This window comes from Balaenoptera musculus, chromosome 8 (assembly GCF_009873245.2).
Source record: "Balaenoptera musculus isolate JJ_BM4_2016_0621 chromosome 8, mBalMus1.pri.v3, whole genome shotgun sequence".
Lineage (NCBI taxonomy): Eukaryota > Metazoa > Chordata > Mammalia > Artiodactyla > Balaenopteridae > Balaenoptera > Balaenoptera musculus.
The window spans coordinates 52,404,288-52,431,149 of record NC_045792.1 but is presented as its reverse complement, the minus strand read 5'-3'; the positions used below and the strand labels follow the sequence as shown (position 1 = coordinate 52,431,149).

General features: G+C 44.9%; 1 protein-coding gene across 5 annotated transcripts in view; it reads right to left on the bottom strand.

Moving 5' to 3' along the window:
- The window catches only part of TENM4 (teneurin transmembrane protein 4), a 749,934-nt gene that overhangs the window by 193,522 nt on the left and 529,550 nt on the right, over window positions 1-26,862 (bottom strand). For all 5 annotated transcript variants that reach the window (XR_005020977.1, XM_036861484.1, XM_036861485.1 and 2 more), the window contains 2 exons: window positions 7,302-7,472; window positions 111-325 (listed from right to left, as the gene is read on the bottom strand). Coding sequence is in view for 4 of the 5 variants with exons in the window: in XM_036861484.1 (XP_036717379.1) it covers window positions 111-325; window positions 7,302-7,472 (386 nt within the window). In the remaining variant the exon portion in view is untranslated. The remainder of the gene's footprint in view (window positions 1-110; window positions 326-7,301; window positions 7,473-26,862) is intronic.

Below are 26,862 nucleotides of genomic sequence, written 5' to 3'. Positions count from 1 at the left end.
TGAATGGGCTATAAAATACATGAGATTTCCTTCAAGCTCAGAGATCCAGGCTTAAGCATTAGGCTTCTTGACTTTGGCTTCTTGAGCAGGGTCCGTGGGGTTCTGGTTACCTGTGTGTGTGAAGGAGGAAGGCCTTTTCTGCCATAAATGCCGACCAGAGCCGCCTTTCCCAGAGACACATTGAATTTCAGATGCATAGGATGGTCTATGAACACCTGAGATCTCCAGAAAGTGCCAGGAGGAATCTTCTGGGAAGCCCGTCTCCCCACGTCGATTTCTCCAGAGTCTATAAAACTGTCCTCGGGAAAGAAACTACTGGGCTTTCCTACCAAGACACAGGGAAGGGAAGACAAAAACATCACCGTTAGCCACACGTGAAACCAGGGATCAGAGCATCTGAGCAAGCAGGGCTCTCCGATGCCTCCCACTCCTCTCTACAACATTTTGCTGCCAGCCCACTCCCTGCCCCAGACTCCCCCGTTGAGGAGTAAGAATGCCCAGAACTTTTTTTTCCAATGATGCCCAAATTGTTCTGCTAAAAATATGCATTCTTCCAAAGCAGAATGGGTCCTCCCCAAGGGCCATCTGTTTACTGCATAATTCTACAGCTTGTTAAGATATATTTTGATCCTAAAAATAATCACTTGCAGTCACATGAGAATAACTCTGTGTGTATGTGTGTGTGTGTGTGTGTGTAAAAGCATGCATGCTAAAAAAGAAAAGATAGAGGGAATGAGGTGTTGTGATTAACTTTCCAACTCAGAATGGTTCCCCCAGCAGTGGGAAGCATGACCTGAGTAGAGTCAGGTAAATTTTACAAGTTCACTAGTTTATGTGTAATTGGGAGCCAAATTCTGAGGCTCAGACATGTGGATGAGAGTTTGTGTTGGGAGGAGGGGTAGGGTTGGGGAAGATGAGGAAAAGGGTACGTCTGAAGAGAGAAACCATCCCTGAAAAACGCTGCTTTGTCTTGGATGGAGGGCTATGAATATCACTGTGCTAAAGTGGGTAAAGATGAGGGGATTTTTCAAGTTCAGGCACAAACCTTATGACATACTTGGAAATTCAACCCAGGCCCCCAACCCTGCAGGTTGCTGGAGTGGGGGGGAGTGGTCAAGAATAAGGTCTCTTGCCCAATTCTGTCACCAATCAGGAGAGTGACAGCTTTCTGGGCGCACCCCAAGTGCCAGGAAGGAAGGCTGCTTATCAGACTTCCTCTATTTAGTAATTAAACACACTCACATGTGAAAAATATAAACCCTAACTTCCTGCCAGACATCAGCCCTCTGAAGAGTTGGGCGGGGGCAGGAAGAGAGGACAGGGACATTAGAAGACCACCCTTAGGACATTAACAAGCCAAAATCAAGTCAACAGACCACATTTTATTTGTCATTAGAAGGACCTCTGGGTATCCTAGTTCCAAGGTTTGTGGTGGTGGTATAGATGTTGGAAGAGACACTTTAGAGACCGAGAATCCATTTATAAAGAAAACACATTTGTGGGAACTTTTTATGAAAAGCACTTGGGGAATAAGAAATTAAAATGTCTTTTTTTCCCTAGCTTTGTAAGATTCCTTACAAAGCACATTTGATGCTGAAATGGAGCTTGGCAGGGCACTGTTGTAGTCATAAAATATTTTACTGTTTTAAATAATAAAATTCAATTTAAATGTTAAACTTCTCCATATGTTATCATTCCTTATAAACTCCTAGGCAGAAACATCAGGTTTTTAGCTTTAAACCGTTAAACGTTATTTTAATTAAAAATATGCCAACAAAAAAGTTAAAATGCATGCTCTCAATAAAAGTATCACTAGTATTCTGTCATTAGCATGGGAAAGAGCTTACATTTAATTCCTTTATGGAAGGAATATGCCCCAGACTTTTACCTTGAAAATGTAGACACACACAAACCATGGCACTGTGGTTCAAAGACAGAAGCCAAATTCACAAAGCATTAAGATGGAAGAGAATTACTTTCACATTCTTCCTTATCTGATTTTTGGGTTCCCAGTACCACAATCCTTTTATAGTCCAGGTAGAAGATAGTATACCCTTCAGCTTATAATTCTGTTAGGGAGGCAGAACTAGGAGGGAGTATGAAACAAAAGCAGGATGAGTTCTGAGCTTTTTACTGCTAGAAACTGCACAGAAATAAGCCCGAGACTCCTAATTCCAAGGACTCATTTCCTTTGTGAGTAGGTAGGAGTCAGAGCTGATGGGATTTGGGAATTGTCTGCATTCAAATAATTCCTGTGTCTGAGAATGAATAATGAAAACTTCTCCCACTTTTTGGCATGCCGTTGGAGAACCCTGCACAGTTCATTTCCCCTCCAGTGAGCATGTTTTTAGGAGACAGCTATCAAATCGGCTAAGTTCTTTAGCCTCACAGGTCAGAGGTCAAGTCCAGAGACTCTCCAGAGGTCTGCAGGCCCCAGAGGCATAAGTAAGTTGGCTCTTACCCCAGAGGAGTGGCAAAAAGGAATACTCTTTTCTAGCACTCTAGTATTTCACCAAAGCTGGCCAAAATGGGAGAAAAAAATCATATTTGGTGTGTATACAATGATATAAAAATAGTAAACTCTGGTCTATGGCACACTCCCAACCAGGACCTTGACTTTCTTGGCTGAGTCTGTGACGGCCACTCTGGAGCTTAGGTTCAAAAGTGACCTTTGTACCAGAAGTCACCCTGTCCAGATCCTTGGGGAAGGGGTCACGGCCCAGTGTAAAGGAAAAGTTTGAGAGGGAAAGAGCATCCCCATCTTGGAATTTAACCTTTATCATTCTTCCCCTCTGGTCCCTAGTGGTCCCCACAGGGACTAACCCTAAGGATGAGATGGAAGCTTCTGGGAGGGAAGACCTACAGCCCGCCGAGTACCTCTGTCTGGTGGGAAAGAGGCATGAGATTTGCTGGGCTAAGGGCTGTTCAGAGTAAGACCACCCTCATCCTTTCCTGTCTTTTAAAAACCCTTACTGCCTTTCTCTCTCCAGATCTTATAACCTAAGATTCTTTGTTCTTAATTTTGAGCACCAATATGTGAGCACTAGGATAGAAAATATCCCACTACATGGCAATACCCACGGTGTAGGTGGTGGAGTAGTGACAGGGGATAGAGGGTAGAGGCAGTTGGAGGCGGAAAGTCCTGTGCATATAACTCTTTTTATTCCGACCTACATTCTGGAAAACAATAATAATAATAAACATTATTAGTAGTAACAGTAATAGAGGTAGCAGTACTAATAGTAGTATAACCTATCATTTATTAAGTTCCAACTACATATGGGGCATCTTTATATGTATCGGTTCTGTTAATCCTCACACTATTAAAATGTATATACGGATGCTCAGAACGCTTAAGAAACCATTGAGATGGAGTCATTTGGGCCGCCCCTTTATTTATTAGAATATGGCTTCTTAGAACATCAACTTGATAAATTATTAATTAAAACTCTTCAAAGATATTCTCAATGGTGGCAGAGTGCATTGACCCTCTCTAAGAGCGAGGGTCCAATTTAATTCACAGTCCTAGCGGGCTTAATACCAAGGCTAGACCAGGAAGATCCAAGGCCCGTTGGAGAACTTCCTGCCATCCTGGGATACAAAAAATTGACAATTTTTATGAACTAGGATCCCACACACAGGCCCCAAAGTTAAAGGGAGACAGTCAGTATCTCAAGACATTCATAAGAAGGACACTATACAATCAGTGCGTGCCCGAGAGGCTTAACAAAGTACAAAGAGCTTAACTCAGAATTAGGGAGCTCCAACAGCACGATTAGGTTTCACAGGGCAGATTCTACCGGTAACAGTCCTTTTCTTTATAAAGATATACAGATTCAGGTTTCCTATAGCTATGCTGTGGAAATATGCAATCATGTCTATAAAAGAATTTTCTCAACAAATTACTGAAATGATTGGATAGCTCAAATAAGGGAGATTTGGAAGAACTGAAATTCCATGCACTTCCCAAGTTCAGTCTTTATTTTCCTGAACTGAGATTTATCCAGATAGGTTCTAAATTCCTAATCAACCAACGCTCTCCCCCCCTCCCTCCACCTTTTTGGTTCTTTTCAATGCAATAACTTGCACAAAGATTTCTTTAGTTTCCTTAGCAACTGTTTGAAATTTATTTGGTTATCAAAATAAGCTGTTCCATTTTGGACAGCCCAGCTGAGCCTGTGTGCAGCAATTTGCATGGTTCAAACTGATGGGCAATTTTGATTTCACTGCAGAAAGAAGAAAATACTATCCCTGGCCCACCAATTAAACCATCAGAAATGCTTGTTTATTCAATGCTTTTTTCCCTTTCTCCATTAATGCATAACATAAGCTCTTATGGTTTTACTTCGAAAAGCTGCTGTATTTGGTTTCCATCCCACGACAACCCTGAAATGGTTATAGCCACTTTTGAAAATATAGTATAAACTGCAGTTTGATGTTATTCTCAAAGACACAATGAACCTTTAAAATACTGGGTTCATCATATAGTTCACTTGTATAATTAAAAAATATATACCCTTTAAAAATATTCACAGATGCCCCAGACTTTGTGGGAATCTTTGACGGGAAAATATTAATTAGTCTGGATTTCTGAGATTCTAATAACTGACATGGAATGGCTTGGGATTTGGGTGGACAAGAAAGGAACTAACATTTGTTGAGTGCTTCTCCATAACCAGTCTTTGAAAAGATAGGTGTTGGCAATCCTTGTTCCACGGATGAGGAAACTAAGGCCACAGGAGATGGCGTAATGGGCTTGAGTTAACAGAGCCAATAACTGGCAGGGCCAGGACTCAAATCCTGGACTGCCTGGCTCCAAGGCCTATTATCCTCTTTCCACCCACCACACTGCTTCCCCTGCCATTGCGGAACAGGGCTCTAATCTTAACTCTGGAATCAGCTCTCTGATACCCTCAGAAGGGACAGGAAATATGCACTCACATCAGTGTTAAGGACTTTCCCCCTTGAGATACATCTAAGGAACTAGATTTTTAACATCACAATTAAAAATGTAAACTGAGTACACACTGGTTTGACCAAGGCAAAAGAAATTAAGAACCATGTGGTCTCACATAAACTAGAGGAAGATGTGTCCTCTGTCTCTCCAGACTGATGTATTTTTTGTCACAGCAATTGCTTTCGATGCTGACCACCTTCCAGCATTGCACTGCATTTTAGGGGTTTGTAAACAGGCTTTCCATTTGCATTAGTAATGACAGATAATCCCTTTAAGTAAAAATACTCCAGCGAAAGTAAACCAATAAGCTGGTGCAATTTTATTTTCTCTCTTATCTGCACCTCCTGCTCCTTGGGAAAAAGAAAACAAAACCTAAACAACCCACAAACTAATTTCATTAGAGTGGGAGACTTTCGATAGATCCAACTCCTGTTGAAAGAAAGTCTGATAGAGAAAATACATTTTTCTAAATGAGATCTTTGAGGTTTAAACATATCTTAAATCTGTGTTTGTTGATTCTAAAGACAGTTGTCGTTTATGGTATTCACCTATGACATCTGACACTATAAGCTGACATGGGAATCACAAGCCAACAGGAAGGACCATGGACAGGGCCAACCTGAAAAAAAATTCTAAAGAACAATCTGGTTAATCATATGATGATTCTGTTACTAATTTCACATGTAGAACTTGTGAATTAGAATGGACGTTACAGATAATATAGCTCAATAACCTCCTTTTAAAGAGGAGGAAAATGAAGCCCAGAAAGTCTTTCAAGGGATTTGCTTAAGGGCATCACAAGTGGCAGCAGCTGGACTTGAACTCAGGGTTCTTGACTCCTAACCCAGAGCTCTTCCCATGGCTTCATCCATGCTCCCTCCATATCCTATTAAGGTGCAAAGAAAGTGTAAGTTATTCAATGTTTTAAGTCTTAGAATCTTTGTAAAGGAGAAGACTGGCTTTGTCCCCCGCAAAAGAGTAGGCAGAGGTTCTGATTAGGCTCTTTGGAAGATGCCCTCAGTTCCCTTAAAGATGACCATAGGTCAAGAGTGGATTTTGGCCTTCAGGACCATTCAGAGACCATGAATAGTTACTCTGGCCAAGCATATGCTACCCTGTTAACCAAACTGATTCCTAGAAGGCAAACTCTTGACAGGACAGGGAAGCTCAGAAGCCATGACCCAAAGTTAACTGAGCTAAGAGGAAAGAAGATGTAAGCAGTGAAGATTGGAGGCCGCTGTGACCACTTTGCTGACTGAGGTAACACCAGAGAGAGAAAGCAGGCCACAGGAGAAGGGATGTCGCACTGCCTAGAATGACAGCCAGCCTGGCCCATGAGCTCAGACATCCTTCCCGGTACCAATTTTTGTGGGTCTGCCACTTCTTGGTTGATAGTGAAAGAATTTGTGTTGATGGCATGTTAGAAAGAGCCCTAAGAAATTCAGAACATTGGTCTATGGATGTCCCATTCAAGAATGCCAAACTCCAAATGTCACCACCACTTCCATCATTGAAAGAGAAACATCTGTGTCTCATTGTACAATGGAATTTCTTATCCACATCTCTTTCAGGGTCTTATAACCATGAGGTGAGTCAGGTAGGTCAACTTATGGAGACTGCAAGAGCCCTGCAGTCACACAGACCTGGGCTCATGTCCCAAATTCCATTATTTACTGGCTATGTGACTCTGGCCAAGTAACTTAATCAAAGTGATCCTTAGTTTTGGCATCTAAAATGGGTATACGTAATTATACTTACCTCACAGGATCTCTGTGAGGATTAAATGTGAAGTGCTCTTGACAAAAAGCTTTGAACAAATACTGTACAAACAGTATTTTGGTATTGCAGATGAGGAAACTAGGGCTCAGGAAAATTAAGTGACTTGCTCAAGGTCACATGGTTGAAAATGCTACAACAGCTGAAGTGGTGTTTCCATGAAACCACAAGGTCCAAGGGTACTTCGCTTACAACACACCCTCTACCCACCTTGCCACACCCCACTCCAGGAGACACCCATTCATCCCATGAGGTTGCCTCATCATGATCCCACATAATCCAAGACAGCCGCCCAGCAGCGTGAAAGCCCATGATACTCCCCTCAGGGCATGGGATGGGATGTCGCCTGAGCACCATGAGCCCTGCCCAAGCCCCGCTATGAGCTCACAGTGACAAGGAACTGCGATGAAGACACAGGTGGCCTGGCAGCCGGCGTGGAGTGCAGAGGGATGGAGGAAGCACCAGAGCATGGAGCTGTGAGTCAGGCACATGGCGCGCAGAATGGCGGTCTCCTCGGTTCAAAGGCAGACACAGAGGACTCACGACACGAACAACACAGCAACCCTACCTTCCGTGGCTCCTTTGCCTTTCCTGTCAGGGATCTCTAACCCAGTGCCCCCTGAGGGATACAGGGAGACGTCCGTTGGCACAGGCCAACTGCTGGCTGTGTCCTCCGTGATCTCATACATCTGCCCCTCCATCGGCTGCAGGTGCCAGTTTAGGCCAAACAGGTGCATGGCTGTGGTGAGCAATGAGAAAAGTCATCTTTTTCTGCTGGAGGTGGAAATGGAACTCCCAAGCCAGAGGGGAGGGCAAGTGGGGGTGGGGAACACAGGAAATCAGTTCAGTTCAGTTCAACAAAGAGCCCCTGAAGAGAGCTCTGGCAGTGCTGAGCGCTACACAGGGGACTGGGGCACAGAGATGATCCAGGCACAGACCCTGCCCTCGAGGGCTCACAGTCTAGGGGAGGGGGGAGAGGGGCAGGGATGAGGGAGTTTCAGGAGGTCTTGGCTTTTTTTTTTTTTTTTTAACATCTTTATTGGAGTATAATTGCTTTACAGTGTTGTGTTAGTTTCTGCTGTATAACAAAGTGAATCAGCTATACATATACATATATCCCCATATCCCCTCCTTCTTGCGTCTCCCTCCCACCCTCCTATCCCACCCATCTAGGTGGTCACAAAGCACCGAGCTGATCTCCTTGTGCTATACAGCTGCTTCCCACTAGCTATCTATTTTACATTTGGTAGTGTATATATGTCCATGCAACTGTCTCACTTTGTCCCAGCTTTCCCTCCCCCCTCCCTATGTCCTCAAGTTCATTCTCTATATCTGCGTCTTTATTCCTGTCCTGCCCCTAGGTTCATCAGAACCATTTTTTTTTTTTAGATACCATATATATGTGTTAGCATACGGTATTTGTTTTCCTCTTTCTGACTTACTTCACTATGTATGACAGACTCTAGGTCCATCCACCTCACTACAAATAACTCAATTTCGTCTCTTTTTATGGCTGAGTAATATTCCACTGTTTATATGTGCCACATCTTCTTTATCCATTCATCTGTCAATGGACAGTTAGGTTGCTTCCAAGTCCTGGGTATTGTAAGTAGTGGTCTTGGCCTTTTGATTCAAAAGATAAATAACAATCTAGAGGAAAAACCTGCAATTTGTATCACCAAGGGTTAATTTCCTTAATATAAAAAGAACTCAAATAATAAGCAAAGTCCAGCAAGTCAGTAGGAAAATAGGCATAGGATATGAACAGATAGTTTACAGAATAAGAAATGCAATTGGCTCTTGGTCACGTGAAAAGACTCTAGACATCACCCATAGTAGGAGAAATGTAAGTTAAACTCTGCAATACTGTTTTTCACATACGGTTTGGCAAAGATTTTAAAAAGGCTGAAAATACACAGTATTGGAAGAGAACAGGAAATAAGCACTTTCACACTTAGCTGGTTTGGTGCAAGCATAAGCTGGTACAAACCCTACGGAGGGCAATTTGACAAAAGCTACCAAATTAAAAATACCCATACCTTTTACTCTGGAACTTAGAGGTTCCAATTCTCCTCCAGATGTGTTCATATACATACAAAATGATGTACATACAAGGTTATTCACTACAGTGCTGTTTGTAATAGCAAAATATTGGAAACCAGTCCACCAATAAGGGGCTAGATAAATTTTATTTATACAATATACTATGCAACCATAAAAAAGAGTGAGGAAGCTCTTTGTATATATTTTTCTGGAAGGAAAATTGTAACATTCAGAACAGTATGTTTGATATACTACATTTAGGTAAAAACATTTCTGCATATGTATAGAATATTTCTGGAAGGATAAGAAAAACACTGATAACAGTGGGTGCATCCTGTGAAGGAAGAGATGGGATTTGCGTTTCACTGTGTATCTGTTGCACATTTTGATTCTGTGCATTTTTGTGATTTTTGTGCAATGCTGTGATTTTGATTCATGTGCATGCATTTCTGTTTTAAAACTATTTTTGCAAGGTAGCAACTGCTGAATAGTCTTCTGCAACAATCGAGAAGAGACCATAAAACACCAGAGAACAGATGTTGTCCTTTAAATACACAATGCTTGCGAAGGCTAGGAAGCGTGTTTTCCAGAAAGGTTTGCAATCTAGTACAAAGCGTCGGCTTAAGTCCCGCTGGCGATTCAAGACTTGAGCCTCATCAATGGTCCATACTTACCTCTTCTGGGACGCCTTCCCTGACTCCCCACATACAGAATCGCATACTCCAGTCCCCAACTCCCACAACATCCTCTGTGTAGCACCACTCCTTCGTTCAGCTGATGAACACTTTCTAAAAGCCCGCTCTATGCCAGGACCCGTGGCTGACACTGAGAACCAGAACTGAATCGGACGCTCCCTGCTTCCATGAGCTCGTAGTCGAGCAGGGGAGACAGACAAGTAACAAAGTGTATTCCGAAGGACTAGAAGGCCCAGAGGAGGCAGTGGCTGACCCGCTAGGAGGGTGACAGGGACACAGGGAAGGATCGACAGAGATATGGAGGCCCATCGTAATTACGTTTACCGAGGACCAACCGCTTGCCGGGCAGTGCCCTGGGTAATCTGTATACATTACCTCTAATCCTCATGCAACCTTGCCAGACCCAATTTATAGATGTGGACATTTAAGTAACTCAGAAGGTTAATTAAAATTATGATAATCATAAAATTGTGATTTCTTGAGTGCTTTCCATGGGCCAGGCATTGTGCTAAGAGCAGTAAATACGTTTCAAAGTTTCTTTGATTCTTGCAACAATCCTAAAAGGTGATAATGCCATTTTGCCGATGAAGAAACTAAGACACAAAGACATCAATTAACACTGGGAAGGTTAAATGGCTAACAAGTGGCAGAGTCTAGACTAGAATCCCAAACTGCTGGAATCCTGAAATCACACACCATCCATCTTTCTGGCTGGAAGGCTCTCCCCACTTCACCATGCTGCTGCTCGCTAGCTTTTTCTAGCAAGGTGGGTGGGAATTATAAAGACATCCCCTTTTACACATCAAGCAACCTCCAAGGCTTTTACATGTCTTTTTAGGCAGCAGTATAGGATTCCGTGAGGTAGACGGAAAGTTGTGTTATTTGGCCGCAGTTTGTGGAAGGGTCACTGGTGGTCTTGAGGGGCTGTGTGACTGCCTTCAAGACACAAAAAAAGTGTGTACAGGGGACCGGAGCACAGCATGTCCTTATGACTCTTGATCCAAACACAAGCCCCCGAGGAATACACACAAGTTTGGCTTAATCAGGAGAGCGTACGCTGGTAACAGAAATGCAATCAATCAGACCCTTTGCTTTCTCTTCGGTTACTGTGATGCAGTGGGAAGTGTGCTGGATCAAGGGCAAGAAAACTGGTTTTGAATCCTAACTGCCACTTCCTAGCTACAGTATTCTCATCTGAGAAATGGGGATAAAAATATTTCAAAGAATTATTGTATCATATGTGATAATATATGGCAAAGCACTTTGTAAACTGTACATCTGTGTGATTACTATATTCTATAACCATTATATTCATACCTTTGATAATACTGATAAAATAGCAGCTAACATTTATACAGCACTTTTCAGGTACCAGACATTAAATGAGGTGCTTTTATACTACTCTTGACTGCCTCTCTGTAGCTGTCAATAATAATAACATTAATTTGCCTGTTAGAAGTGAATCCGCTGCTACTTCCAAGGCTGAATTAGCTCACGTTTCTGCTTACCTTCTTACTGTTTTAATCTATTTATTGGCAACTCCAAAGGTAATGGAGAAATTGTTTGAATTGCGGACAACTCAGATATATGCAGTTAAACGAGCAGCACTTCTTTCCCCGTTAGAATCAATTATCTCATCTAAGTGCGTAAAAGAGCTGTCTTGTTAAAAGGTCATGAGAATTAACTAATCCCAGAATGAATAGAACTCTCACAGCTTTGTGAAGAGAAACATTTTTGTCAAAGCTTTCTCTTATTTTAAACAAGATGCAAAAGCAAGTTCTTACGGCAAAAAATATGTGGAGGGGGAAGAAAAGCCAGTGGAAAGAGTGTTCCAGGTGAAAATGATCACAGGATCTGGCGTCCAGGGACGTTAATTAGGGCAGGGCAGTCCACAGCTGGATGGGGGAGGCCGTCGGCCAGAAGCCCAGAGGTGCATGCTGGCACCCCTTCCTCTTGGCCTTGCCCCTCGGCGATCACAAACAGAGGCCCACACAGCTGTGACGCTGGTGGGTCTCTCTGCGACCTGTGGTAGATGTGCTCTTAGAAACCACCTGGGAAAGCCAAGTTCTGGATCCAGCTCTCACTTGGACTCTCAGGAGATTCAGTCCTCCAGAAATAATTCTGGAGGCTGGTGGGTAGGGAAGTGAGTACAGGGCCATCAACATTGGGCTGACAAATGGCCGACTGGAAGGTAGGAGAACCACTGGCTGAAACCACCCACCCTGGCCAGGCACCACAGTTACCATGTGCATGAGGTATCTTGCAACAGGAGGTCCTCGTAAGGAATGTGAAACTAACAAGCCACCACCAACCGGAAGAATTCGGGAAAGGTCAAAAGGAGAGAGGGGATGCCAGTTCATATGTCCTGCCAACCTCCCAGAATCCTTCTCACTGGAATCCATCTTGGCTGAGTGATGTGCACGCCACCAGGAAGGACCGTGAGTCACAGTGATTGGCTAGAGACAACCTGGAAGCTAATCCCATCACCATAAAACCCAAGACTGCAAGCCACGTGGCAGAGCAGTCCTCCTGGGTTCCCTTACCCTCCTGCTCTCCGCCCGGGCGCCCCTTCTCAATAAAGTCTCTTGCTTTGTCAGCACATGTGTCTCCTTGGACAATTCATTTCCGAGTATTAGACAAGGGCCCACTCTCGGGCCCTGGAAGGGGTCCCCCTTCCTGCAACAGTAAGATTTAGACAGAGGAGCAGGATGATACGGAGTCAGAGATGTGAAGTTCCACCAGTAATGTTGTCTTAAAGCCAGAATAAAAGGGACCTTTAATCTGTGATCCAGTCTTAAATATAAGTCAGGCTAGGGGCCCCTCAACTCTTTTACTGTATTGTTTGGTGGGTGGTCAGTTTTATAGTTCTGGGTTATGAGTGACAGAAAGAGAAGGAAGGGAAATAGTCTGCTCTGTTCTCCTCTTCCCAAAGGACACAAGGCATACTCGGTCAGAGGCTGTCCAAAGAATACACAAGCTCAGGCAACCATTCGTCTTTGTCCTTGATAATATTTAAAGTAACAACAGTAACTCAAAACCTGGTATAATCTGAGTGCATACTACATGCCAAATTCTTAATTTATATTATTCGATTTAATCCACATGTAAAGATAGGTTGAAAAAACATTATTGGAGAATAGGTACAATGGAACCGAATGGAAATTGAGCTATGGGGATATATTCTGATTTACTCACAGTAAGTTACCTAACACCTTTGAGCTGGTATAAGTTTGAGGCAAGTTTCAAACTCAGGAGCCTGTGTTCCCCAGCCAAGCTTCCTCTTTTACATATTTTCCTTTAAATAGGAGGTAAAATATGGGCAATATAAAGCCACCAGCAAATAAAGGCTGAAGTTAATGTCTGGGGGTCCCAGTGGTGATAATAAATAGTTCTTACCCCACAGCAACCCTCATTTAAAGCTGTAGATAGCAGTAGGTGCATGCTATCCAGATGACTTGGAAATAACAGTCATGGATCCAAAAAAGCTAAATAATATAAATGGTCCTCTCCAGCCTGCTTTAAGACCAGACCACTGAAATAATATAAATTATAATGATCGTAATCCCTCCTTCCAGAGGAATTAATAGTTAAGCACCAATGTACATCACAGGATTATATAAATTACACCCCACAGTATGTATTTATAACTGTTTGTGCAAAACTCTCCCAAGTACATTGAAAGTGACCTAAATAAGAAACTTGATACCGGCGTCCCCTTTAAACTAGTTTGTAATTCAGTGAAAAGGTGAAAAGATGCTAAAGAGTTGAGAAGAAGGCTGTGGAAAGGTATCGAGTTCACAGGATCACCCACGTTGAAAGGTTAATGATTTCTAAAAGCCAAGAGCTAGGGTGGGAGGAGTTGCGTACTCCCTCAGATCTGGTCAATCTGATCCCAGGGCTGACATTTTCCAGTCGCCTTTTCCTGCCCAGCGAGACATGAGAGAGGGCTGGGAAAGTGCAAGCTCCATCTTGACATTTTTAAGAAAAATGCTCAGTAGATGTTCAGACGTTGAAGGCTCCCCCCAGCACCCAGCCAGCAGGAGGCAATTAACAAAGTCATTATGCAGAAGTCATCTAAGTAAGTATAGGAGAGTTTCCCCTGTCACATGCATGCTTCCCTTCCAAAAATAGAATGCACGAACCCAGTTGCATCTGTAAATCAGCAGCTCTAGGTAGTGACTAGAGATGGTTATAACTTCAAGAAACTGTTGATTCAAGCAGCATTCTTGGTTTCAAAAGGCAGCGGAAACCAACCCAGCTGCGTGGCTACCTACTTTTCTGTTTTACATTATTAATGCTCAGTTGTTTGTTTGTTTGTTCTTAACTAGCATCATTTCTGTAAAATATAACTCATTGGAGTTCTCTGACTTATGATCCTCTAATGTAGAAAGCAAAAAACAAAAAGGCAAAACAATAACAACAGCAAAACGACAGAGCTTCATTCCCCAAGTTCTTCTCCTGGTTTTGCAACAAAGCCACAACATTCAAAAGTTTCAAACCTAGAAGCCATATACACAGAGATGTACACTGCAGTGTACTAGTAAAAAAATCAGAAGCAACCCAGATGTCTTAAAATAGGAAAACAACTTAGCTAAACTATGATACAAGTACTGGATGGAATACCAGGTATACATACAAAAAAAAAATCTAGAAAGAGATAAGTAAAAATGACATCAAGCTTTGAATTATAGTGGTAGGATGACTAATTTTCTTCACTAGTTTCCAAACTCACTTCCATGCTGTTTACATTAAAAAGGAGGTTCTACAACTTAGTCTTAGGAGCAAGAGGGAAAGAAGGACAACAGAGCCGAGTGGGGAGATCCTGATTTTGCGCATATGCCACGTGTCAGACACTTAGGCAAGGGGAATTACATACATTATTTCATTCAGACCTTACATAAACCTTGAGAAAATCATTAGTATTCCCATTTTACAGACGAAGAAAGTGGAGGTTCAGAGAGGCTGCATGACCTGCCCAAAAATACTTCCCAAGATACTTCCCAGATGGGAAGTGATGAAGTCACTTTTGAACCCAGGTCTGACTGGTCCCAAAGTCCAGGCTCACCTCTAGACTGTTGATGAGTTACAATGCCTGAAATTAAACTAAAATTAAGATAATTTTAAGGCAAGCCCTCTGCTGAGAGTATAGCCAGGTTTTCTCTTTTGAGATAGTCTGTTAAAGGACCTTCATCTTAGGGATAAAGCATGAGGTCCCCACCTGTTTACATCCTGACCGCGGTAGACAGGGTTGACCCCCAAAAGCAAAACCATGTAAATGCAAGTAAGTGACTTTGGTAGAGTCAGTCCTCAAGTTTGGGTCTATCTAGAGCATTCAGAGGCACAACATTTACAGGTTCCTGACTTTGGGTAAATGACTTAGCCTCTCTGAGTCTCAGTTTCTTCATCTATAAAATAGATAGTAATATTTACCTCAAAGGATTAAATGAAATAATGCACGTTATGTGCTTATAACTGCCTGGCACATAGTAGGAGCAAAATAAATGGTAGCTGTCATCATCCTTGTCATTTTGCTCTGCTGATTTTCCTAATTCCCAGATCCTCTGAAAGATTTATTTAAGCCAGCTCTGTTCGATCACCTTTCCTTCTCTCCACATATTGCCCCTAATTTCCCTCCCATGCCAACCGCAAATTTCTTTGAGCTGAGGGCTCTCTCGCTACCCTGCTCCCATCAGCTGACAGACTTTGGGCACAGGAACTAGAGATATCTGTCCCGTGGATAAAACAGTTTTTAAAAGCGGAATCGCTATAAAGCAGCCTGACAGGATCCCACTGTTGACTACGTGGGGCTAATTTTAAATCAAGTAAATATATTGCCTTTCTTCCTATCTCTGGATAAACCTGACTGCAACAATCAGGGTTACTGTCTCTCACCCCCAAATTAATTGTTTTCTGGAGAGTGGACTCTGGCACAGTTAATCATTTTTCTGCACCATGCAATGCTGTGGGGAAAGGAGGCCTTTCAGCAAGGATTCACTGGCACGTGCTCAATAGTTCTGGAAAACAAGATGGGGTGTGGGGATGGGCATGAGAGAAGGGGAGACACAGGCACGCCTGCCGTCAATGTGGAGGTGAAAGGTCAATGTAAGTGGAGGGCGCTGAAAACCGGTGACACGGCAAGTTGTAGGGGGACCAGGGCTGGAATCTAATTTGTGCAGAATGGAGTGAACGGCTATTACTGCAGTAATGGAATAAGAAAACTCTCTTTTCTGGGTCCCTTTCACCTGACGGGGTCCACTAAGCCTTCTTCTGTGCATGACTAGCTTAGGGGTTGGCCACCTTGGACTGACCTCAGCCCAGTAATGTGACCTCTCCCTGCCCTACTCCCAACATAGTGCTGGTGCCAGACACAGGAAAATGGGAGGCACGAAGTACAGTGGTTACGAGCACGGCCGTTGCAGCCAGACAGCCCCGCGTTCCTGTTCTGGTTTTCATGTTTATAGTTATGTGACTTTGTTCCTGTTATTTAAATCTTTTGACTCCCAGCTTCCTCATCTATAAAATGGTGACAATAATACCTAGCTCCAAAGAATGGCTGTGAAGGTGAAAGGAAAGAATATATTTTATGAGCTTATTATGCTGCTTGGTATTTACTCAAATTTACTACCAGAGGGTAGCCTTCTACATTGGTATCATCATCATCATTTGCAGTGTATATTAAAGTTTTCACTGAGAAAGTGACGTACGGAGATTTCTTGAGGGAGTTGAGAAGTCTGAGTTTTTGCTCTGGTGCTGGGGGGATGTCGCTATAACTGAACCTGCCCCCCACTCACCAGGCAGATGAGACTCAGGCTTGACGGGGGCACTTGGGGCAGAGCCTGGAACTGCGCTGAGCCCAAGTCACCCGGATTTAGTTCTGAGTTCTTTCTGCTAAATGACCCCGTCACTAAGTCGCAGCAGAAAATCCTGTAAGAGCAGGAAAGGCCCCTTCATGGCTTGTTCTTCCATCAGGCACTGCACTCCCAGACTAAAGGAGTCATCTTCTTGAGCCTAAAGTAAAGGGAATGAGCCCACGGGGCAGGTGATATCAGGCCGCCAGCAGGCCCTCCCTTAGGGCAGGGATCCTTTCTCTCATCTCCATCCCCCAGCACCTGGCCCACAGGAGAGAAGAAGAAAAAGAGCAAAGGAAGGAGACAGACATAATTAGGATGATTATCAAAACAGTAACAGTTCCCACTTATTAAAAATTGTACCATGTGCACGACACAGTGCTGGAGGATGAACATTCATTATGTCATTTAATCTCACAGCTTTTTAAGGAAGACAGTATCTCCATTTTATGGATTAGGACCTCAAAACATAGTGACAAAGTAGATATTATTAACCTGATTTTGGATCTTTAGAAAACCGAGGCCCCAGAACAGTCCATCATTGCACCATTCATCATGGCAGCACCAAGATCCAAACCCAGGTCCGGGTCACTCCACACCTTGGACTCTTCGCAGACTGCTGTCAGAGGCCAGGGCAGGCTTCCATGCCATCCTGATCAGAACAACATGCAGCTTCTGATCAAATCACTGCTGACAGAGCAGTCAAGGAAGTGACTCCACGCAGTGGAAGACCCACCACCTGCCCTTCATATTCAAAGCCTCGTTAAGGATCCAGGGAGCAAAATCACCCCAGGGTCGCCAGCCTGTTCAACTGCTCTGCTGCGGTGCGCAGCCAGCCCTGCCCCGGCAGAAACATGTCAGCGGGGGAAAGCTGGGAAAGTTGCCTGTCATTTCCCGAGAGGGGGCGGAACGCTGGCCTAGAGCTCTGCTGGGTTTCCTTTCTTTGTGGTGCTTGCATCCAAGTGCCAAGACTATTCACAAGGCTATCTAAAGCATTTCTATAAAAAGGTGTCTCAACTTAGCCAAGGACCAGCCTCTCATGTGTGAGGCCCTGTCCCCTCCTTCCTGTACCAACCATCAAATGGGGCTGAAGGAAACACGGGTTTGGTTCATGCTTGGGAGCTCCAGAAGGAGAAATTGCCTGTTGCTAGGTTCCATTTCCATAGCTACTAGAAAACGTCCTGTTGCGAGGCTCTGTGAGGCACCCTCCCATTGCCTGATTTCCTTTGGCATATCAACCACGTAACTGGGTTGTTTTTTTCTTTTTCAATGATCAAAGTCAATTAGGAGGTGGTCCCCACTGCACCTCTAAATGGAGTTTTAATTTGTGTGTATATTATTAGGATAGGCCTTTTCCCTCTGGAACAGTCACTTCAGCGGGAAGAATGAGGGTGGACAGCTTAAGACAGAGTCTGCCACCGAGATTTGTAACTAGCGATGATATTTCTTTATAATGAGAAGCATTTTGAAAGAGCATTTTAAACTCTCACAGAACAGAGTGTGTGATGTCCCTCCTTTAGTCTCCACAGCTTCCCAGCCTCCTGCCCACTGGAGCGTTTTCTAGCTCTTTGGGATCATACTACGTTTTCTTGCCTCTCTGCCTTGTTTGTGCACAGAGCCAGGTACGCAATACACACGAGTCCTCTGATATGCAGGGACCCCTGGTTTGGCTCAGTCCTTAGATTAGGAAGTTTAAAGCAGCACAGAGTTCCAGGCACCATGATGATGATGATGATGGTGATGATGGGGATGGGGATGGGGATGATGATGAATGTGGTGGTGATAACAGCCACTGTTATTAATAGTACCAAGCACTGGGGCTTCCCTGGTGGCGCAGTGGTTGAGAATCTGCCTGCCAATGCAGGGGACACGGGTTAGAGCCCTGGTCTGGGAGGATCCCACATGCCGCGGAGCAACTGGGCCCGTGAGCCACAACTACTGAGACTGCGCGTCTGGAGCCTGTGCTCCACAACAAGAGAGGCCGCGATAGTGAGAGGCCCGCGCACCGCGATGAAGAGTGGCCCCCACTCACCACAACTAGAGAAAGCCCTGGCACAGAAACGAAGACCCAACACAACCAAAAATAAATAAATAAATAAATTAATTAATTAAAAAAAAATAGTACCAAGCACTGTGCTTAGTGCTTGATAAACACACTATCACTTAATCCTTGCAAAGCCCTAGGAGGTAGGTACTATTATTATCCTCATTTGCAAGATGAGGAAACTAAGGCTCCAAGAGGTTCAACAACTTGCCCAAGATCACACATTTAATAAGAGGCAGAGGGTCACTTCAGATCTGAGCCAAATCCAGATTGCACAGAATCTGTCCCTAACCCCTATACACGCTGCCTTTCTGATTAGATGTAAAACTGTGGAAATGACAGAAATGGAGAATAAAAAAGGAAATCTCTTAATTATATGGCCCTGCCTTACTGCTCAAAGTTTGTTGGTGATATTTTCCTGAGGATAGAAACTTGAGCATTTGAAACACTTGTTGAGCACAGTACCTGACGTTCCTCGTTGCTTCTCCCTGCCCAGGAATCTCTGTCTGTGTGGGTTTCTCCTGTCCCTTGAACACACAGCCTCCAGGCTTCATTGATGTAATGTCTCTACGTGGAACGGCCACTGCCTTTCCTATTTTTAAAATCATTCTCCCATCCTTCAAGGCCTACTTCAAACCTTAACTCTTCTGTGAGGATTTCCACCATTGCCCCAAGCCAGAAATGCCGTCTGCTCTCCCCTCCCCAGCCCCGGCTCCTGACCATTACTTCAGCACCTGTCCCATGCACACTGCCCTGACAGTCCACATCCAGGTGCTTCCCAACCGTCCCTTGCTGGCTCTGTTGTCCACCTATGTACCCAGCGGAGCAGATCTGCAGAGACAGCTGGACTCCCAGCTCTGGCCTCCCAGCTCTGGCCCTTACCAGCTATGCATCTGCAAATAAGTCACCTAACCACTCTGACCCTCAGTTTTTTCATCTGTAGAAAGGGAAAGAATACAAAACCATCTCCCAGGTTCTTATAAGGATTAAATTTAAGGAAAGTCCTTTTGAAGTGTATTGAAAATATAAGACGACATTATTATGTTGCTTAAAAGTTAATCAGGGGCTTCCCTGGTGGTGCAGTGGCTGAGAATCTGCCTGTCAATGCAGGGGACACGGGTTCGAGCCCTGGTCTGGGAAGATCCCACATGTCGCAGAGCAACTAGGCCCATGAGCCACAACTACTGAGCCTGTGCGTCTGGAGCCTGTGCTCCGCAACAAGAGAGGCCGCGATGGTGAGAGGCCCACGCACCGCGATGAAGAGTGGCCCCCACTTGCTGCAACTAGAGAAAGCCCTGGCACAGAAACGAAGACCCAACACAGCCATAAATAAATAAATAAATAAATAAATAAATAAATAAATAAATAAATAAATAAATAAATAAAATTAAAAAAAAAAAGTTAATCAATGAAAGAAAGAACACCCAAAGTTTAATACACAGACTAATGCAAAGATTTACATGTGAAACTTCCTACACAGCCCCAGACCGATACCATTAGGGGTAATCACAGTACAATTTAATGGACTTAATGCTCTACAGAAAGGTGAGGAGGCATAAACAAGCAAAAGAAGAGTTTCCAGTTTTCAGGTAAAGAAAAATGCTACCTCTCCTAAAATTCTCATTTAATCTTCGTTACTCCCAACTCCATCTCCTCTCAAATACCTTTTTTTTGCCTGCATACTGGGTGGTGTCATGTGTGTACTCACACACAGAGACTCATACACTGAGACACACATAGGAGTCCAATGAGTCTGTCCTGCTGTAGAATTCTACAGATGGCCTGAGTGGTAAAATTTAGGACAATGTGATGAAATGCAGGCCACAGCTCAATTAATGATACTGGCATTTTTTCTCTTCCCCCACTGGAGGCTGTGAACAAAATCCTAACTTCAGGCTCAAAGGCGCAATAAATCTAGCTGTTTGCCACACACCAGCAGGAAAGGCTCCCTCCAAAATGAAATGTTACACTGGTGACAATCTAATGCCACAGCACATGAAGCCTGGAGAACAGGTGAATCAGATAACACGAAGGGCTAGTGCTCAATAAGCGATGTGTATTGAGGTCCCCTGATGACATCTGGGCCTCCTTTGCTCTCCAATCCTGAAACACTCTGGGTGCAGACCACATCTCCACTCAATGCCACATAGGTACGTAGCAATCCTGGCACAGTGCCTGGCCCAGGGCAGGTGGATGCTAATTTTTCTTCCTTAAGAAAATAAGGTAGTTTCTCTCTTTAGTAAGGAGCTCTGTGCATCCTCTCAGCAGTTCAGATCAGGTGAACCGTCCCAGCCCCGCTCTAGCCCCACTCTAGCCCTGCTCCAGCCCCACTCCAGCTATGGGAATCGTAGAGCACAGTGGGAAGAGGGCAGGCTCTGGGGGCAAATCCTGGCTCTCACACTCACTAGTGACGTGGCCTTGAACAACTGACTTAATTTCCTCAGGTCTCAGTTTCTCATCTATGAAATGGAAATAAAAATAGAATGGTACCTAGCACATGGCTGGTACTTGACAAATATTTGTTGGATAGGTAGGATTGTTAAGAAGATTAAATGAGAAATATATACAACACTCAGAACATGCCTGGAACATGGTTAGCTCTCAACACATGTGAGCTGCCACCTCTGTTAGATCAGGGTAGGTTGTGGGAGGGAAGCTGGGAGCAGGGGCAGAAGAAAGCCCCAGACAGCATGGCAAAGCACCCCCTTGTTTGCTCTGAGCCTTGGGTATGGAGCACAGCGGCAGAGAAAGACATCAGAGGAGGGCTCTGAGAGCTGGCGTGGTCTACATAAGGAACATAGGACTTGGAATCAGAAAATCTGGTTTCTAGGCCCAGCTCTATTACTTACCAGTCGTTCCAGGGAAACAAGTAATTTAACTGCAGCAGGCCCAGTTTCCACATCTGGGGCTTGCAGCTAATAATCCTACACAGTGCACAGACTGCTGGAGAGGACTGATGGGTCTGACAGGCCTCACATGAAGGCAAGGGATTTATTATGCATCTGCCCAGTGGAGCCTCTGTTCTAAGGGGAAAGGCAGCCAGCGTCCTCCTGCAGTGCCTGTGGTTTCTGTAGTTCTACATTCAAGAGCCTTCAGTAAAAGAGAGACTGAGGCCCACAACAGGTCCGATGCACAAATGGATATTTTAATGCACAGTCTTCTGACACACGTGCCAAAAAAATTGCCAACATTTCTAGCTATTATCCTTTGCCTTTGTTTAGACTGTTCCATCTTCCAGAAAACCATTCCTAGCTTCTCTTTTAATATCTTACTTGATTTACAAGGCTCAATGCCTTGGGGAAATTTACCTGATCTTCCTGGTTAGAATGAATTGCTCTCTCCTTCAGGCTCCCACAGGGGTAAAGTTCAAACTCCAGTAACATGCTTTTATCATCTGTCTACTATTGCCTTGGGCTCCTTACACATCTGGCTGTCTATGAAACCATGGAGGACTCAAAGCAGTGATGCTAGCTTACCTGGCTTTGTCTGTCGCTGTAGCCCGGGACACAACCCAGCAGACAGGCTCAGTGAATGCTCCCCAGTGTCTCAAACCTGAGCTTGGGGAAGCTCCCTCTACTTCATCCCAGATTACCTGAAATCCCTGCATCTGCAGACGGCCCTTGCCTGCTGAATCTTGGTTTCAAATCTCATGGGTGATCCAGCTGCCCGGAAGGGTGAGATCTGTATTTCCTCAGCACCCACCATGGACCAGTCACCGAACTGGACCCTTTGCAGATGTTCTGTCACTTAAACACCTCTTGGATATTAATGGACAAAATTATCCATGAGGAAACCAAGATGCAGAGAGATGGAAAAACCTGTGTGAGCACGGCTGGAGGGTGAAGTCTGTGCTTTTGCTATTAGACTGTACTGCTGTCTTTAGGAGGATGAAGGCTTTTAGTTGTGGTTTTGTTGTTTTACTGATAGAAGGAAAAAAATACTGTGTTTTTTTACTGCCATCTCACTTCCTCTCCCCTTTCCCGCCCCTCCCTTTTTTTTCCCCCTGAAATGAAGAGCCGCTTGGCTGGGCTTCCTCACCTCTGTCCCTAGCCTGCAGCACGAAGCACAGCCCAGACTGTACGGACCTCCTCTCCGCAAGCTAGGTATTTACGACAGTGAGAAAACAGCCATCAGGGAGACCACTCTCACTTTCTCTCTGCATCTAAGTGCAATTAAATTATGTTATTTCACAGTAATTAGTTCGGAATAAAAACAAGGACTTGGGGACATGTTCTTGCCAAGGATGCTAAAAATCTGTAAAATCGATTCCTTTTCCACACTCCCGGGGTGCAGCTGGGGAAGGAGCACCCCGGCCACATAGCTGGGGCTACTCCCTGACCAACCACAGCTATGCTGCCTCTTTGGGGGTCTTGAAACTACCCACAGGACAAGGCCCCCCGAGTCCTGGGACAGTGTGTTGTCTCTGGAGCTGCCGCCATTGTTATAAAAAATGAATATACTAGGGGGCTTCCCTGGTGGCGCAGTGGTTGAGAGTCTGCCTGACGATGCAGGGGACGCAGGTTCGAGCCCTGGTCTGGGAAGATCCCACATGCCGCAGAGCAGCTGGGCCCGTGAGCCACAACTACTGAGCCTGCACGTCTGGAGCCTGTGCTCCGTAACAAGAGAGGCTGTGACAGTGAGAGGCCCGCGTACCGCGATGAAGAGTGGCCCCCGCTTGCCACAACTAGAGAAAGCCCTCGCACAGAAACGAAGACCCAACAGAGCCATAAATAAATAAAGATATAAAGAAAAAAAGAAGTGTCCAAAAGATCTCTTCCTTTAAAAAAAAAAAAAATGAATATACTAATAAACTCGGGTCCTTTCTTTTTTGAGGCATTTCCAAACTCGAGACGGCTTGGCCCTCAAATTCAACACAACTTGTTTGCTAGGGGGAGGGGAAGACAGATGTCATTCACTAATGGCTCTTATTAGAAAGAACTAGGTGCCCGATTGTCATTGCATCCCCAGAGCAGCCTATTACCTGCTTTCACAGAAGAGGAAACCGAGGCTCAGAGAGGGCAAGGATCTCGCTTCAAGTCTCACAGGTGTAAGCAACAGACAAGGTCTGTGCCCTACACTGACTACATTTTGGAAGCCACCTCTGGTATTCTCTCCCCTTAGTTTCCAGTAACCATTTTCACTCTCACATGATCTCCCTGCCCCTAGACTTTTCGCCTCTGTTCCCTGTAAGAACCTAAGCTTCTCTGCTTACCATTTTCTTTCCCCCTGCTCCATGCCTTGCAATATCAGTTAGCTTCTGGTCCTGACATCCCTCCTTTCTCTCCTTCAACAAACTGCGGCTGAACACAGGCTACATCCTGCCACACCCTGGTACGAGAAGCTGTGGCTATAGCACTGGGCAAGACAGAAATTGCTTCCACCCCCATGGAGCTTACAGTCTGACAGTGGAGACAGAGCTGAGCGAATCCAAGACATAGTCCGCAGCTGCAATGACCTTGAGACCCCTGAGCACTAGAAGAGCATATGACTGTGTTCCTGGCTTACGGCGAGGGGTTCAGAGGAGCTTCGCTGAGGAAGGCACGTGTGAGCTAGGCTCTCGAGAGGGAACTGACTGGGAGGAGGCATGTGGTTCCCTCCAGGAATGAAGATCCCTTTACCTCTCTGGGTCTCGGGGCCACTTGTAACCTCCCCTGGCCCCCACTCATTAAACCAGCTGACCCACCAAGATCAGACACAAAGCTGCACGCTAACAGCACTGTGGGGAAACTGGACACGTAGCTGGGAACCCGGGGATTCAGCCCTTTCCTTCTGAGGAGCCCCTAGCAAGCAGTGAGTCACAAGAGCTTTAAACTGTCCATATCTTGTGACCACCCCCCCCAAAAAAATCCTGCTCAGGGGGACACACCCTCCCCAAAGTAAGTGAAAGAAGAAAACAGAAGAGGTTTTCTTTCATTCTGGTTACAGAAGTCCTATATATAATAGCAAACAGTTGGAAACAAAGGAATACAATGATATAGTAACGGCACAAATATGATAGAGGTATTAAACTTGACAAGAATGAGAATTTTGTGTCAATACTTAAAAATATGTGTACGAAAAGATGGTCCACGAAAAAGGCAGAAGAACATACACATGCTGACTACATGGAGGGTTTTGGCTGTGATCCTCCAAGGAGGTCAAGTGTAACACACAGAGAACCCTAGAATGTTTCAGTTGTTTGACCTCATATCTTAAATTGTAAACCATATCTTTAAATTTTCTCAAAAACACTTTGATGCCTTAAAGTTTGAAGGTTATTGTAGGTAACACCTGATTTTGAATCCAGTAAATAAATCACTTCTTTACTACACATCTCAGAAACGGTACCGAAAACTACCAATATGGGGAATGGATGAGTGGTGGCCTGAGGCTGAGGATGAGGAAGACAGGACTGATTAAAAAAAAACGGGGGGCTTCCCTGGTGGCGCAGTGGTTGAGAATCTGCCTGCCAATGCAGGGGACACGGGTTCGAGCCCTGGTCTGGGAAGATCCCACATGCCTCGGAGCAACGAGGCCCGTGAGCCACAACTACTGAGCCTGCGCGTCTGGAGCCTGTGCTCTGCAACAAGAGAGGCCGCGACAGTGAGAGGCCCTCACACCGCGATGAAGAGTGGCCCCCGCTCGCCACAACTGGAGAAAGCCCTCACACAGAAATGAAGACCCAACACAGCCATAAATAAATAAATAAATAAATAAATAAAAAATTAAAAAAAAAACAAAAACGGAACTTTTGGGGTGATAGAAGTGTTCTGTGTTTTGATGGTAGTGATGGTCACACAACTCCGTTTGTCAGAATTCATAGAATGGTACAACTGAAAAGTGTTAAACTTCCGTATGAAAATTATATCTCAATAAATCTGCTTTTAAATACAAGCAGTCGGGGCCTGCTGGCTGAGTAGGTGTACAGGTGAGGGAGACACGCCTGAGTGTGGTATGGGTCTCAATCCTTGTCTTGGGCCCTGAACACTGCTAGGACAAGAACTAAGAAGAGTGGGGATACTGATGCTATCCATTTGCCCTCCAGATCCACCCCATCCTTCTCGACCCTGCTCTGTGCCCGGGGAGGCTGATCCATATGGTCTGGACCAATGGGTCTGCTTGGGCTCTGGCTCTTGGCTGGGTTCGGTTACCAATGGGAGGAGATCGGAGGGTGGGGAGAGCACGAGGTCTGCAAGATGGACAATCTTCTCTCATGCTGAGATGAAACATGCTGAATGACTTCATCATTTCAGCTAGCCTTTTGTTTACTCCTGTTTTACAGGTTCAGAAACTCATCCGAAGAAGATTAAGTCCTCGTATGGGTGGCACAGATAGGAATGGCAGAAGGACGATGAGGACAAGACCCCCTGGTCTGTGGAGCTGGGGCACTTAAGAGTCGCCCCTCTCACTGCAGACACCCCTCTCAAGCAGCCCACTCCAGACAGGCGGCTGTCTTGTGAGGGAAGTCTTCTCCCAGAGCCGGAATCGGCCTTCCCATCATTTTCAGCCAGAGGGCCTTGTTCTGCCCTCGGCAATCTCACAGAGCAAGTCTGCCCCCTCCTCCGCGTGGTGGCGTTTCAGACCACTGCAGGGGGCCATGCTAGCCTCCTCAAGTCCTCCTTTTGGGGGGCTGAAGGATATTTGTCTGGGGTCTGTCATAAAGAGAACAATCTATATATATCTTGCTATTAGCAATTCCCACAGAGCAGCATGAAGGAATCAATCTTGGAGAGAAAGCCTTTAATACAGGATCCTGTATCTTTATCACTTTTTTCTCCTCCTAAAAGATCAAGTTCAATCATCTCCGTTTCCCGTTCTTTGGGCTATAAAGCTAAGTCTATGGCTTCTGTCCAAAGGGCCTGATGTGAAGTCGAAGAAAAAGGGGAGAAAATGAGCCTTATTGCTCACTAATAACACCCAGGCCCAGAGTGCAACGGGCCTGGGCTTAGGAAGCAAATGGCATCTGAGATCCTGATATTGCATGAGCTGAACCAGATGGGGATAACTGCGGGGCAGCAGCGGGTACAATCACCCTGGCCTCTATTTCTAATCCTTTCTCTACTCATTTTATGTCCACTTCCCCTGTACCTGAACCCCAGGACATAAAATGCACATTTCTGCCACCATGCTTGTGCCCACACTATTCTGCCTAGAAAACCCTGGGCAGATTTTACCGTCTTGCAAGGTGTTTTATTCAACCACATCTTACTGAGCACGGCTACCGTGGGGCAGGCTGAGTATCAGGGGCTGAGTATGCAGCAGAGAATAAGACATTAGGAGATAGAAGACCACACTCCCAAAGAGGAGGGAAGCCTAAGATCCCTTCTGCCTGGATTGCTGCTGTGCTGAAGTCACGTGTGCATGTGTGCATGGTCCATGTCAGGGATCTTGAGGGAGCCTGCACAAGTCTGTGCAAGTCACATTGAGTGCCCAAGTCCACCTCTGTCAACATTGCCCAGATGACTTCAAGAGCTGGATGACCCAGGCTCTTCCAGACCACGAACTGCAATAATTCCAACC